The sequence below is a fragment of the Protopterus annectens genome, chromosome 9.part0 (genome assembly GCF_019279795.1).
Source record: "Protopterus annectens isolate FY-2018-M chromosome 9.part0, PAN1.0, whole genome shotgun sequence".
NCBI lineage: Eukaryota > Metazoa > Chordata > Ceratodontiformes > Protopteridae > Protopterus > Protopterus annectens.
In genome coordinates, this window is record NC_056743.1 from 1,047,166,330 (window position 1) to 1,047,181,028 (window position 14,699).

The following is a 14,699-nucleotide window of genomic DNA, read 5'->3' on the forward strand; positions in this document are numbered from 1 at the left end:
ATCAAAGTCTTGGGTCCGGCATCGGTTGCTGTCTCATCTTCCATGACGACAGGTAGTCAGGGGTGTAAGGCACGCAGCCGGCGCCATTACATCAGTCTTTCTTGCCGTGCGGTGCCCGAAGCAGAAGCAGTTCGCAAGTGCCGGTCGGCCGACTCCTGAATTTTTCATTTTCGAGTTTCAGAATCGAAGTCTTCAACTAAAGCCAAGTACCCCGTTGGGGAAACTTTTTTCTTGCTCTAAACCGATGTCAGTAAAAGTCAATAATTGTATTTGTTGTGGAAAGCAAATACCTCATAAAGATTTTAATTCGTACTGTATTCCTTGCCTAGGCCCTGACCACGACGTACCTCGCTGTCGGTTTTGTGCCTTATTTAAACAACGAACTAATCATCGTGTGTATATTTACGCTTCTAAATATTTTGGTACTCTGTACAATTACCCAGATATGTCTTCGGTAAGCCACCTGACTACCGACATTCCCAAAAAACACAAAGATAGACAGAGACAGGCTGCCTAGGTCCAAAGCTGCCGACGACGCTTCTCCTAAGCTAGTCGCCAGTTCACCGGTACTCAGTGAGGCGCTTTCGCAGCCCCTGATACCCGCTACTTCAGATTCGCAGGCCTCTACTGAGACCCATTCGGAGTCCTGTATGCCGCGAGATGCTTCAACTGTGGAAACTGTGGATGTTTCTACCTTGGATGGGTCTGGAGCTGCTGTGCAGGCACCGGCTTCTGAGGGTGTATTCAGGCCTACCGACTTGCATATTAAACCAACGCCATCTTCTTCTTCAAGGCCTAAAACTCGATCCATGCCTAGAAAACCGACACCCAGACCACATGATCAGGCCTCTATGCCTAAAAAACAAATAAGAATGGCTGAAGACCTTATTACTTTAATCAGGGGAAGCCAGTCTTCCCCCTCTAAGAGACCTAGGACTGAATATTCTTATGATTCTTCTGATCAGGATTCTGGGATTTCTGTTTCCTTTGATGACCAGGATTTAACCTTATCTACCTATGAGGATTTTGATTCAGAGGACTCTATTCCCTCTGCTTCCCCTCCAGAGGATTTCTCTTTTGGTGAAACCTTGCATACTCTTAGGGAGTATTTTCGCTGGGAAAACCAGGATTATTCTGATTCTAAAAAGAGGCTTAGGGATTTCTTACTCCTGCCCCAACACAGGCCTTTAGCTATCCCCCCCTGTACTGGACATTGTTGATGATGCCTTTTCGGAATCCAGCTTGGCCCCTGACTCCTTAACTCCTGCTCCCAGAAAATAGCTATTACAGGGTTCCCGACTCTCACAAGTTCCTCTTTAAAAATCCTACTGCGGATCCTGAGACCATTTCACAGGGACCCAAGGACATTAAGGCTACTACTGCCAAAAATCCTACCCCCTCTGACAGAGATTCCAGGGCACTGAATAGATAGGGTAAGAAGGTATACACTTCTGCAACCTTGGCCATTAGGGCCTTAAACTGCCAGTTTCATATGTTAAAACTATCAGCAGCATATTATTGGATTGCTTAAGCAGAAAATGATGTTGATTCTTGACTGTGCTGAAAATAAGGATTTACATGATTTAATGCATGCTGCTGAACAAGTTGGAAAACATACTTTGCAGTGTGGTTTTGATTCACTAGAGGCATCTTGCAGGGCTGCTGTCACTGGGTCTGTACTTAGAAGGCATGCTTGGCTTAAGGAGCAACCTTTGCCAGATCATATTAAAGCTAAATTGCTGGATGCTCCCTTAAACCAGGACCGCCTGTTTGGCAACAAAGCAGAAGTAGTACTTAAAAAGACGGAGGAAATAGCTAAATCTATGCAAACTGTTAAAGATTTTGTGCAAGCACAGCCTCCGAGATTTAGTAAGCATCGGCCGTCTAAGAATTGGCCCTTTCCTGCCTCTTCCAGGCCTTCAGTCCAAACTCAGAATCAGCAGAACACCCAGGCTTCAGTCCCAAGGTACACACAGGACTAAGCAGTGGGGGGGCTCCCACTTCCAAAGCAGGGAGTAGTAAGACTCCCCCCTATTATGGTAAACTGTCTCAATGACTTAACTTTAAAACTTCCAAGCCCTTCTCAACTGACTGCTCCTTTAGGGGGAAAGATTGCCCTGCAGGCAAAAAACTGGGAACTCATTACCCAGGACAAATAGTTTTCAAATATAGTTTCCCAAGGATACAGATTCCACTTCCACACTTTACCAACCCCAAACGGTTGGCCAGATCTACCCCCAAATCAGTGGGCAGAGGGTCAAAAGTAAGTTCTCTCTCTCTTAAGTATAAGGGCTATTCAAACTGTCCCAGAAGAGGAAAGGAGACAAGATTTCTGCTCAAGACTTTTTCCTGGTGCCCAGAAAAGACAACTCCTGGCGTCCTATCCTGGATCTCTCTATCCTAAACACTTTTTTGGTGATCTCAAAATTCAAGCTGCTAACTCTTTACCAGTTGCTTCCTATGCTAGGCAAGGATGCCTGGTTGGCAACACTGGATTTTAAAGGAAGCCAACCTGCACATCCCAATCAGGGAATCTTGCAGAAGATACCTATGCTTCAAAGCAGGCTACATGCATGATCAGATGTTCTTTGTGTTTCACTGTTGCAGTCATTATATTTGGGTAATCTGCTGGAAGGTTGCCCTCAGTCGGCCTGATTAACAAAGTCTTGGGTCCTGCATTGGTTGCTGTCCCTTCTTCCATGACGTCAGGTCGTCAGGGGTATAAAACATGCAGCCGACGCCATTACATCAGTCTTTCTTGCCACGCGGTGCCTGAAGCAGAAGCATTTCGCAAGTGCCGGTCGGCCGACTCCTGAAATTTTCGTTTTCGAGTTTCAGAACCAAAGTCTTCAACTAAAAGCTACGTACCCCGTTGGGGAAACTTTTTCTTGCTCCTTACCGATGTCAGTAAAAGTTAATAATTGCATTACTTGTGGGAAGCAAATACCTCATAAGGATTTTCATTTGTATTGTATTCCTTGCCTAGGCCCTGACCACAACGTACCTTGATGTCTGTTTTGTGCTAAATTTAATCAGCACACTATTAAACGTCGGTATATTTTTGCTTCTAAATATTTTGGCTCACGATTTAATTATCCAGAAATGTCGTTGGTTAGCAGTCCGACTACCAGAATACCTAAAAAACGCAAAGAAAAAGACAGAGACAGGCCGTCACGGTCCAAAACTGACGACGCTTCTCCTAAGCCAGTCGCCAGTTCGCTGGTACTCAGGCGCTTTCGCAGCCTCTGATACCCGCCACTTCTGATTCGCAGGCCTCTACTGAGACCCATTCAGAGTCTGGTATACCACGAGATGCTTCAATTATGGATCCCGCAGATGTCTCTACCTTAGATGGGTCCGGAGCCGCTGTGCAGGCACCAGTTTCTGAGGGTGTTTTCAGGCCTACATATTTGTACATTTGACCAACGCCATCTTCAAAACTAAGGCCAAAATCTAAATCTATGTCTAAAAAAAACGACTCCTGGGCCACATGTGCAGGCCCGTATGCCTAAGAAACAAATGATCAAAATGGCTGAAGATTTAATTACTCTGATCAGGGGTAGCCAACCCCCTCCTTCTAAGAGGCCTAGGCAAGACATTGATTTCTATTTTTCTGACTCTTCTAATGAACAGGATTTGTCTATACCTACTTATGGAGGACTCTGATGCAGAGGATTCCATTCCTTCTGCTTCTCCACCTGAGGATTTTTTTTGGGGGGGAACTTTACATACCTTAAGGGAACATTTCCATTGGGAAAGTCAGGATTTCTCTGAATCTAAAGAGAGACTTAGGGATTTTCTTCTTCCTCAGCATAGGCCTTTGGCTATACCTCCTGTTCTAGATATTGTTGATGTTTTTTTCAGAATCTAGTATGGCTGCTGATTCTCTGCCTCTGGCTCCTTGTAAGCCAGACAGATACTACAGGGTTCCTGACTCCCACAAATTCCTTTTCAAAAATCCTATTGCAGATCCTGAAACCATTTCTCAGGGTCCCAAGGGCATTAAGGCCTCTACTGCTAAAAATCCTGCCCCTTCTGATAGAGATTCCAGGACGCTGTATAGATGGGGTAAGAAGGTTTACACTTCTGCAACCTTGGCAGTCAGGGCTTTAAACTGTCCATTTCATATGCTTAAATATCAACAGCATATCATGGGACTGGTTAAACAGAAAATGATGTTAATTTCTGACTGTGTGGAAAATAATGATTTACAGGATTTATTGCATTCAGCTGAACAAGTTGGAAAACATACTTCGCAATGTGGTTTTGATTCTTTGGAGGCCTCTTGCAGGTCTGCTGTAACTGGGTATGTGCTAAGAAGGCATGCTTGGCTCAAAGAGCAAACTCTGCCTGATCATGTTAAAGCAAAATTGTTGGATGCTCCTTTACAACAGGACCGTCTCTTTGGTAATGAGGCTGAAGAAGTTTTAAAAAAGATGGAAGATCAAGCTAAATCTATGCAAACTGTAAAAAATTTCTTACAAGTGCAACCTCCAAGATTTAGTAGGCACTGGCCTACTAAGAACTAGTCCTTTCCAGTTCCTTCGAGAGCCACTCAAGTCAAACCCAGACATTACAAAGGCTCCAGGTTTCAGCCGCAAGGTACTTTTAGAACAAAGCAATGGGGTGCCTCCACCTCCAAATCTGGAAACAGCAAGACACCTCCCTATGGTAAACAGTCTCAATGACTTCCCTCTACAATTACCAAGCACTTACCTCTTAGCCACCCCTTTGGGGGGAAACTGGCACTTCATGCAAGAAACTGGCAACTTATAACCCAGGACAAATGGGTTTTAAATATAGTATCCCAGGGATACATATTTCATTTCCACACTTTGCCAATCCCAAACGGATGGCCAGACCTGCCCCCAAATCAAGTACTGTCCCTCATGAACATGGGGGCTATTCAACCAGTACCAGAAGAGGAAAAGGGACAAGGTTTCTATTCAAGACTTTTCCAGGTACCCAGAAAAGACAAATCATGGCGTCCAATTCTGGACTTAACTACTCTAAGCACATTTCTGGACATTCCAAATTTCAAGATGCTGACTCTTCAACAGTTATTTCCTATGCTAGGCAAAGATGCCTGGTTGGGTAACTCAGACTTAAAAGAGGCTTACCTGCATATCCCAGTCAGGGAATCTTGCAGAAAATACCTCCGCTTCAAAGCAGGCTACTTGCATTACCAGTTCTCTGCACTGCCCTTTGGCTTATCTACTGCACCCAGGGTCTTCACAAAGTGCCTGGCTCCAGTAATTGCATTTTGCAGGCAAAGAAATATTCAAATATATCCATACCTGGACGATTGCCTAACTCAAGTAGAAAACAAGGACATTCTTCTAAAGCATCTCGTGTTTGTAAAACGAGTTCTAACTTGTGTAGGGTACACCATAAACAAAAGGAAATCACAACTGGTACCCTCTCAAAAAATTACATTCCTGGGAGCAAGCTTGAATACGACTGCCCAGATGGCTTACCTTACGCCAGAAAAGCAAATTCATTTGGTAACTTACTTCAAACAGGTGGCTACAAAAACCCTGCTATCTGCAAGGCAAATTCGGCAAGCCTTGGGGTTCATGGCCTCCTGCATTCTTCTAATTCCAAATGCAAGACTGCATATGAGGAAACTTCAGTGGTACTTAAAAAGTTTATAGAGTCAACATTGTCACAGCCTGGAAACCATGATTCCTATCATACCTTGCCTGCAACTAGAGCTCCTGTGGTGGGCAGAGGCCTGCCACCAAAACAAGGGACTGCCATTCACTCCACCCCTTGCCGCCCAAACCCTAACAACAGATGCATCAGACTATTCTTTGGGGGCTTATCTGGCAGGGAAGTGCATTCAGGGCAAATGGAGCCCAAATCAAATGCACCTTCATATCAATCAGAAAGAGATGCTAGCTATACAGACTGCACTGACAGCCTTCAAGGACTACCTTCATCCAGGACAATTAATGATAAAGACAGATGACACCACAGTTATGTGGTACATAAACAAGCGGGTACACACTCCTACCCCCTTTGCAGACTATACATGGCACTGTGGAACACGGCCTTGACCTACCAAATACAACTACAAGTTCAATTCCTGCCAGGAAAGCTGAATACTCTGGCAGATGAACTAAGCAGAAATCTCATGGACCCACACGAATGGAAACTGGAATCACAGATTTTCAACATGTTGACATGCAAATGGGGGGTCCAGACATAGTTCTCTGTCAGTTGGGACAAATTCTGCACAAGAACTCATCACAAAAAAAGCCTGGAAAGTGGATGCTGTATCATTCAGCTGGAAAAACCTATAAGTCTATGCTTTTTCCCCTCTGCCTCTGCTCTCCAAAGTTCTACTAAAAGTCAAACAGGACAAACCAAAAATTATTCTGATTGCTCCAGACTGGCCTCACCAACATTGGTACCCACTCCTGTGCAGTGTGTCACACCTTCCACAGTGGCTTCTGCCTCAGACACCTTACTTACTGTCTCAGCAGAACAACCAAATTCTGCACGCTCCGCTCCAAACTGAATCTTGCAACGCGGCTAATCAGCTAAATTCACCCTTAGCATCCCTCAGCAAACCTGAGATGGATGTCATTTTGGTGGCGAGAAGGCCTAGTACTAGAAAATCTTATGCTGACAAATGGAAAAGATTCTGTGCCTGGAATCAGTCACAAGGAATAAGCAAAGCAGTACCTAATATTCCTCAGATTTTACAATACTTAACTGAGATGCTTCACAAGGCCCTGTCCTTTTCTTCCATAAAAATCCATGCCTCAGCCGTTTCAGCTCATTACAACACAGAACCTCCCCTATTCTCTCATCCTCTGCTAAAGCAGTATCTCAGAGGGGCCAAAAACTTAAGACCATCCAGGAGAGCTCCAACCTCTGCCTGGGACCTCAATTTTGTATTGGAAAAACTCACTCTCCCTCCTTTCGAGTCAGCTGCTACTGCAGACTTAAAATTTCTGTCCTGGAAAACAGCTTTCCTTTTAGCAGTCGCTTCAGCTAGAAGGATTTCTGAATTATAGGCTCTTATGGCAGTAGAGCCTTTCATTATTTTTCATGCGGACAGGGTGTCTCTCAGGACCAATCCATCCTTCATGCCTAAGGTGGTATCCAGTGTGGCTCTTAATCAGACCATTCATTTGCCAGCTTTCTTTCCCAATCCACAGAACAAGGGAGAGCGGATTCTGCATTCATTGGATGTACACGGGCAACTTAGATTTTACTTAAACAGGACAAAATCTCTAAGAAAATCAGAACAACTACTGGTGGCATTTGCTGCAGGAGAAGAGGGAAAGGCTATTTCAAAGCAGACTGTTTCGAAATGTATTAGCCATTGCATTTGTTTCTGCTATATGCACCATGGTAAAACTTTCCCCCAGGGGATCAGATCTCATTCCACCAGGGCTGCATCTACTTCTACAGCCTTTCTCAGAGGTGTTCCTACCAGAGACATTCTAGAAGCTGCTACCTGGAGCTCGGTTCATACGTTCACCAAACATTACCATTTACCTTTCTTCTCTAAATAAATATATATATATATATATATATATATATATATATATATATATATATATATATATATATATATATCCCCCCATTTGGGGGGCACCTGACATCTGGGGCAAGAAAAACTGATGTAATGACATTGGCTGCATGTTTTATACCCCTGACGACCTGACATCATGGAAGAAGGGACAGCAACCGACGCAGGACCCAAGACTTTGTTAATCAGGCCGACTGAGGGCAACCTGCCAGCAGATTACCCAAATGTAATGACTGCAACAGTGAATACACTCGAACATCTGCATTTATGGTAAGTGTATACAACTGTACTTTCTCTGCACTGCCCTTTGGCTTATCTACTGCGCCCATGGTACTCACAAAGTGCCTAGCTCCAGTCATTGCATTTTGCAGGCAAAGAAATATTCAAATATATCCATACCTGGACGATTGTCTAATTCAGGCAGAAAGCCAGAACATACTTTTGAGTCATCTGGCGTTTGTACAAAAGGTGTTAACTTCTCTGGAGTACACCATAAATGAAAAGAAATCACATCTTGTACCCTGCCAACAAATTGTATTCCTGGGAGCAAGCTTGAACACAACTTCCCAGATGGATTTCCTCATGCCAGAGAAACAAGTTCATTTGACAGTTTACTTCAAACTAATGGCCACAAAGACCCTGCTGTCTGCAAGACAAATACTGCAAGCCTTTGGGTTCTTGGCCTGCTGCATTCTCCTAATTCCATATGCAAGAATGCATATGAGGAAACTAAAATGGTATCTAAAAAGCCTATGGTGTCAACATTCTCAGGATCTAGAAGCAATGATTCCCATCATACCTTGCCTACAGTTAGAGTTCCTTTGATGGGCAGAGGCCTGCCACCAAAACAAGGGACTGCCATTCACTCTACCCCCTGCCGCCCAAACCCTAACAGAGGCATCAGACTATGCATTCACTTGGCAGGGAAGTGCATTCAGGGCAAATGGAACCCAAGTCAAATGCACCTGCATATCAATCAAAAAGAAATGTTAGCTGTACAGAATGCTCTGACAGCCTTCAAGGACCACATTCTTCCAGGACCACTGTTATGTGGTACATAAACAAGCAGGAGGGAACCCACTCATACCCTCTCTGCAGACTAGCCATGGTTCTGTGGAACACAGCCTTGAGCTGCCACGTGCACCTACAGGCTCAATTCCTACCAGGAAAGCTAAATACACTGGCAGACGAACTAAGCAGAAATCTCATGGACCCACACAAGTGGAAACTGGAACCAAAGACATTCAACATGTTGATAAACAAATGGGGGAGCCCAGACATAAACCTGTTTGCCTCCCCCCAGAACTACCAATTGGACAAATTCTGCACAAGGACTCCCCCAAACAAGCTTGGAAAGTGGATGCCCTGTCCTTCACCTGGAAAAACCTTTCAGTTTATGCCTTTCCTCCTACTGCCTCTCCTTCCCAAGGTACTACTAAAGATCAAACAGGACAAACCAAGGACGATACTGATTGCACCAGACTGGCCACGCCAACACTGGGTACCCCCTCTTGTGCAGTGTGTCACAGCTGGCACCATTGCACCTGCCTTAGACCCCCACCCTGCTGCCCAAACAGGAGGGCCAGATTCTGCACCCTCAGCTTCAAACCCTGAACCTGGCAGCCTGGCTAATTACATGATCTCTCCGTTACCATCCCTCAGTAAACAAGTGTTGGATGTTATTCTGGAGTCAAGGAGGCCTAGTACTAGAAAATCCTCTGCTTAAAAATGGAAAAGATTCTGTTCCTGGAAACAAACTCAGGGGATGGGCACAGCAGCGCCCAATTTACCTCAGATTCTTCAATACTTAACTGAAATGCTTCACAAGGGCCTTTCCTTTTTCTCCATCAAAATTCATGCCTCAGCCATTTCAGCTCATTACAACACAGAACCCACCCCTCTTCTCTCATCCACTGCTCAAGCAGTTCCTCAGAGGGGCCAAAAACTTAAGAGCACCCAGGAGAGCCCCAACCCCAGCCTGGGACCTTAACTTTGTATTGGAAAAACTCTCCTTTTGACCCAGCTGCAAGTGCAGAGTTGAAATTCCTTTCTTGGAAAACAGCCTTCCTTTTAGCCATCACTTTAGCAAGAAGGGTATCTGAATTACACGCCCTTATGGCAGTGGAGCCTTTCGTCATCTTTCATGCGAACATGGTATCCCTTAGGACCAATCCCTCTTTCATGCCCTCGGTAGTATCCAGTGTGGCTCTTAATCAGTCCATTCATTTGCCAACCTACTTTTCTAACCCACAGAATAAAGGAGAACGTATACTGCACTCCTTAGATGTGCATAGACAACTTTGATTTTACTTGGACAGGGCTAAACATCTCAGGAAATCTGAACAGCTGTAGGGGCAGAGGGGAAGGCCATTTCAAAGCAAACCACTTCTAAATGGATAGGCCATTGCATTAATTTCTGCTGTAAGCACCATGGAAAACCTACCCCACAGGGGATAAAACCACATTCAACCAGGGCTGCATCTACCTCTTACAGCCTTTCTCAGAGGTGTCCCTACCAGGGACATCCTAGAAGCTGCTACCTGGAGTTCTGTACATACTTTCACCAAGCATTACCATTTTCCAATTTTCTCTAAATCCAGAGCTGGCTTTGCCACTGCAGTCTTGTAGGGCCTTATAGCTGGTCCTAATGCTGGTTAATTTCGTCCTCCCATCCTTAGCTTTGGGAATCTACCCAAATGTGATGACTGCAACAGTGAAACATGAAGAACATAGTACAGGTTTGTACTCTTAACCATAAATGTAGATGTTCGAGTGTATTCACTGTTGCAGTCCTAGTTACCCTCCCTCCAACCCCTTGACTTCTATTGGCTATACCTCTATTCTTGCTTACTATGTTTAAAGCTTTCTGGTGTATTTGCTTTTTTGTTGGAGGTGTAACCTTGTATATATATATATATATATATATATAATTGCTTCCCATTATGGGGGCACCTGACATCTGGGGCAAGAAACACCGATGTAATGGCATCGGCTCCATGCTTTATACCCCTGACTACCTGACGTCATGGAAGATGAAGACAGCAACTGACGCAGGACCCAAGACTTTGATAATCAGGCCGACTGAGGGCTACTGCATGCAGATAACCCAAATGTGGTGACTGCAACAGTGAATACACTCGCACATCTACATTTATGGTAAGTGTACACAACTGTACTTTACTTGCCGCACAAGTGGTTGATCTTGTCAGTTGTTATATTGATTACGTCCTTCCGTAGTGGTTTTCTATGAAGTGAGAACATTTTTGAAGTGATAGCCAGGATGTGGGTGCATTTCCACTATTTCACATACTAAAAGCATTTAAGCATGTGTTACACACACACACACACACACACACACACACACACACACACACACACACACACACACACACACACACATACACACACTGCATATATACATGTAAATTTAATTGTGATGAGCCTTTTGAGTTTTTGATTATACCTTTTTGATGATGAAATTGCTGGGCATTTGTAAGTGAGTCTTTTTTATGCCTGTTGCTATTCTGATGTTTTAGGCTTTTTTGTGAGCTTTTACCATTTGGACTTAACCAAGAATATTTGTTAATACTACACAACTTTTCATAATCAAGTTGGATACCTGTAAAGAATAGAGACTGCAGATTGTCCTGTTTTATGGGTGGGATTTCTACAATGGATGGCAAAGTCTTACACCTGTAGAGATGAGCAGCTAGTGAAACAGTCTGGCCAGGAGACGAACGTCTGCCTGAGTAGTGGACAGTAGTAATTATTCCTGGTTTTGTTATTCAGACATTTGCTGTTGTATTACCTGCATTGCTGTAGTTTGCAGTAGCTTAGTCTTTACATTTAGTTTATTTTTATTTATTTTTAAGCACCACCACAAAGGCCAAAACTTAATCTTAAACCACGCAGTGCTCCTAAAGAGGATGATTCTTCGCAGATCAGCAGAGCTTCTATTTTTGGTGGTGCAAAACCAGTAGATACAGCAGCACGAGAGCGTGAGGTGGAAGAGAGGCTTCAAAAAGAGCAGGAAAAGCTTCAGCGACAGGTAGATGATGACAAACCCCGAGGAGAAAGGCGACCAAGGGAAAGGTATATGTACCATCAGAAGCACTGATGTGTCTGTGTTGGGTAACTTTAAACATTAAATATTTTTCTCATTCATCTTTTCTAGCTTTGCTTAATTTTGCTTCTGTCTTATAAAGTAGACTAATAACAGCTGAGGCAAGTAAGTGGCAGACAGTTTACTTGTGAGGATTTTCCCCCAATACTCCTTACTTATATCTTCCTTGATACTACATTTCTTTTTGGTTTTATTTATGATATTTATTAGGTGGAAATCTTAAGTTGTGGAGTTCCATTTTTCAGCTTTGTGGAGTCACATTTTCAGCTGAGTCCTGCAGAGGAAGAATCTGTGCAAAACACACAATGATAATACAGTGTGGTCTACAAAGCAAATGGTAAAAGGTACCTAATTTTGATATACAAGTATTTGGAGCAAATTGTGAAGTAAAGTGACACTCTTAAGTAGTGTAGTTGACAGGATTAACCAGATGAAAAACTAGGAACAGTTCTGGGCAAGTGATTTCTGGGGGACCATAAAGGAACATCTTAAGTAGTTCTTGTCACCCTTTTGGACGACTTAATTGTGCTTCCCTCTCATATCGCATAGAGCTGTTCGTAATAACCCTGGTGCAAATGTGGCTACCCATCCATTATGAATAGCATTCAGAAGTAGTCAGAGTAGCATATTGCTTGTTGCAATAACTTTTTCAGTAGGCTAAGAATATACTGAGTTAGGGATTTAGCCCTCCAGCGAGTTGTTCATCGGTTGGTATCGGTTTAGGTCTTTAGTACAGCCTCTGGTTTTGCAAAGAAATAGGGTGCTTAATAGGACTGGATCTTTTATGGCTTGAAAAGTAAGAAGCTAGTCACGTCTGAGTAGCCAGTAGTTTACTAAGTATAAGAAGAGCTGGGTTACTCTATTGGGATAGTAAAAGGATTCATTTAATCTTGTTGGTTAAGAAAGTAATTGTATATTTTCCATCCTTTTGTGTAAAATATTTACAAATTCTGCAGTGATAGTGAGTTAGTAACCTTGCAGCGTGAATGATAGATCTTAACAATTAGATCTACATCATAGAGATGTCAAAAATTACTAGAGTGCGATGAAAAGTAGTCACTGTGTAGGTATTAGATTGTAAGGCAGAAGAGAAGTAGAGGTTATAGAAGGCTGATAACGTTTGGAAAGGGTACACAATCTTGGTAATGCTAGAGTTGCAGAACTAGTTATATTGCAGAGATTTTGTTGTAAATACATCAAAAGGTTCTTTTAGAAATGTACCCAGGGGTCAAGCAGGAGTTTATACCCCAGCCTGCCAGTAAACAGGGAATCCTCAAGTACTGAATGTCTGCTGAAAACCTCTTTGGAACTATTTTTCCACCTCTTCACAAGTGAAGACCTTTACATTTGTTAAATATTTGCTTTTCACAGTATTCACAGTCTGCAAGTGCTGTTGTTGTATGGGCAATAGAATGCAATATATATTTCATTAGACACTTGAGAACCCAGAAAATGCAGGGTGAATAGTATAAGGGACTGTAACGCTCTTTGTGGGCACTGCAAAACTCAGTGAGTGGGGTATCATGCAGTTAAGACTGGGTTATATTTCTTAATGAGCAGCATAAAACCAGAGGAGTGGAGGGATTGTCTATGTAATTGCTTGCTGTTCAAGTCTGTTTTAGCCATAATTACTATACCTCCACCTTTGTCTGGTCTGTTGTATCTCAAAGTATCTGTTGTATCTCAAAGTATCAGCAGAAAGAATATTATCCAGTAAACCTAGTTGTTGACTAGTTAAATTGTAACAATTTAAATTTAAATGCTTGATTAATGTGTGCCTTATGTCTAATTTGCACATATGTTCAAGTAACTGTAGTACTGTTTAGCAAAATTCTTAGATTTCCATCTCCAGAAAGAAGCAAACTGTTGATTGTCCATGCAAGGACTCATGAGATTTTTTGAAGAAATGTAATAGTGTTAGACATAAATGAAAGTATCTTTTCAATAATTGACATAAAATATTTATTCAGAGTCATCCCACAAACTATTAGGCATGAATGGTTTGCAGGTTTTTTAGTACAGACAACAGATGTCACACATTACAGAATCAATATGTATGTTAAGCTTATGGAATTTGTGCTTAAAAAGGGCAGTACTTACACCAAAACACAGATGTAGCTATGGGTGCTGCTTGTGGTCCATTGTATGTGAATATAGTAATGTCAGTATGGGAGAAACGTTTTATTTTTGGCAGTCCATATGTTACATCCATTAAGCTATATACTAGATATTTGGATGATATTTTTATCATATGGTCTGAGAAAGAAACCGAAATGAGTTTAATTATATCAATAATACATCAGATTTTGACCTTTACTAGGATTGAATCCCATTCCATACTTAAACATACTTATTACAAAACACTCTATCAGTAATACAGGTTTTAAAACATACAGGAAACCAACTTATTCAAATGTATTTTTGCGTTATAGCCACCACCTTTACCGTCAGAAATGAGCTGTCAAAGGCCAGATGGTCAGGACAGCTAGAATGTGAATAACTACTGTATGGGATGTTAAACAGGAATGTCAGTTACTGAGAGATATGTTCCCGAATAGGAATATCCTCCTAGTTTGATTAATTCTCGTATGCAAGAAGTTGACCAGAAAAGGGAAAAATATATATTTTTTTTATATTCAGCTGCCTGCTCACCAGAATATGATTTAGAAGCTAACACAAAAGGTCTTTGGCTAACAAAGTTTGCAGATGACTGCAAACTAGTAGCCATAATCGAAACTCCTAACGATGTGGACATACTACAAAAGGGCCTCACCGAGACAGATGCCTGGTGTCAAAGCCATGGCCTGAAGCTCAATGCCAAAAAGTGTATTGTCATCCCCTTTGGTAAAAACTATGTACCCATGAACTACCACATATGTGGTAGTCTACTTAACGCCAAAAGTGTGATGAGACCTTGGGACACAGGTGGACAGTAGTCTCTCCTTTGATAATCACACCGCCACAGTGGTCAGGAAATCCTTCTACATGGCTCACCTCATCACAAAAGGTTTCTCATCCAGAAAAAAAGAG

General features: G+C 42.6%; 1 protein-coding gene across 2 annotated transcripts in view; it reads left to right on the forward strand.

The window, feature by feature from the left end:
* EIF4B (eukaryotic translation initiation factor 4B) overlaps positions 1-14,699 on the forward strand; it is a 1,945,171-nt gene that overhangs the window by 1,027,659 nt on the left and 902,813 nt on the right. For both annotated transcript variants that reach the window (XM_044083849.1, XM_044083848.1), the window contains one exon: positions 11,419-11,638. In XM_044083849.1, coding sequence (XP_043939784.1) covers positions 11,419-11,638 — 220 coding nt within the window. The remainder of the gene's footprint in view (positions 1-11,418; positions 11,639-14,699) is intronic.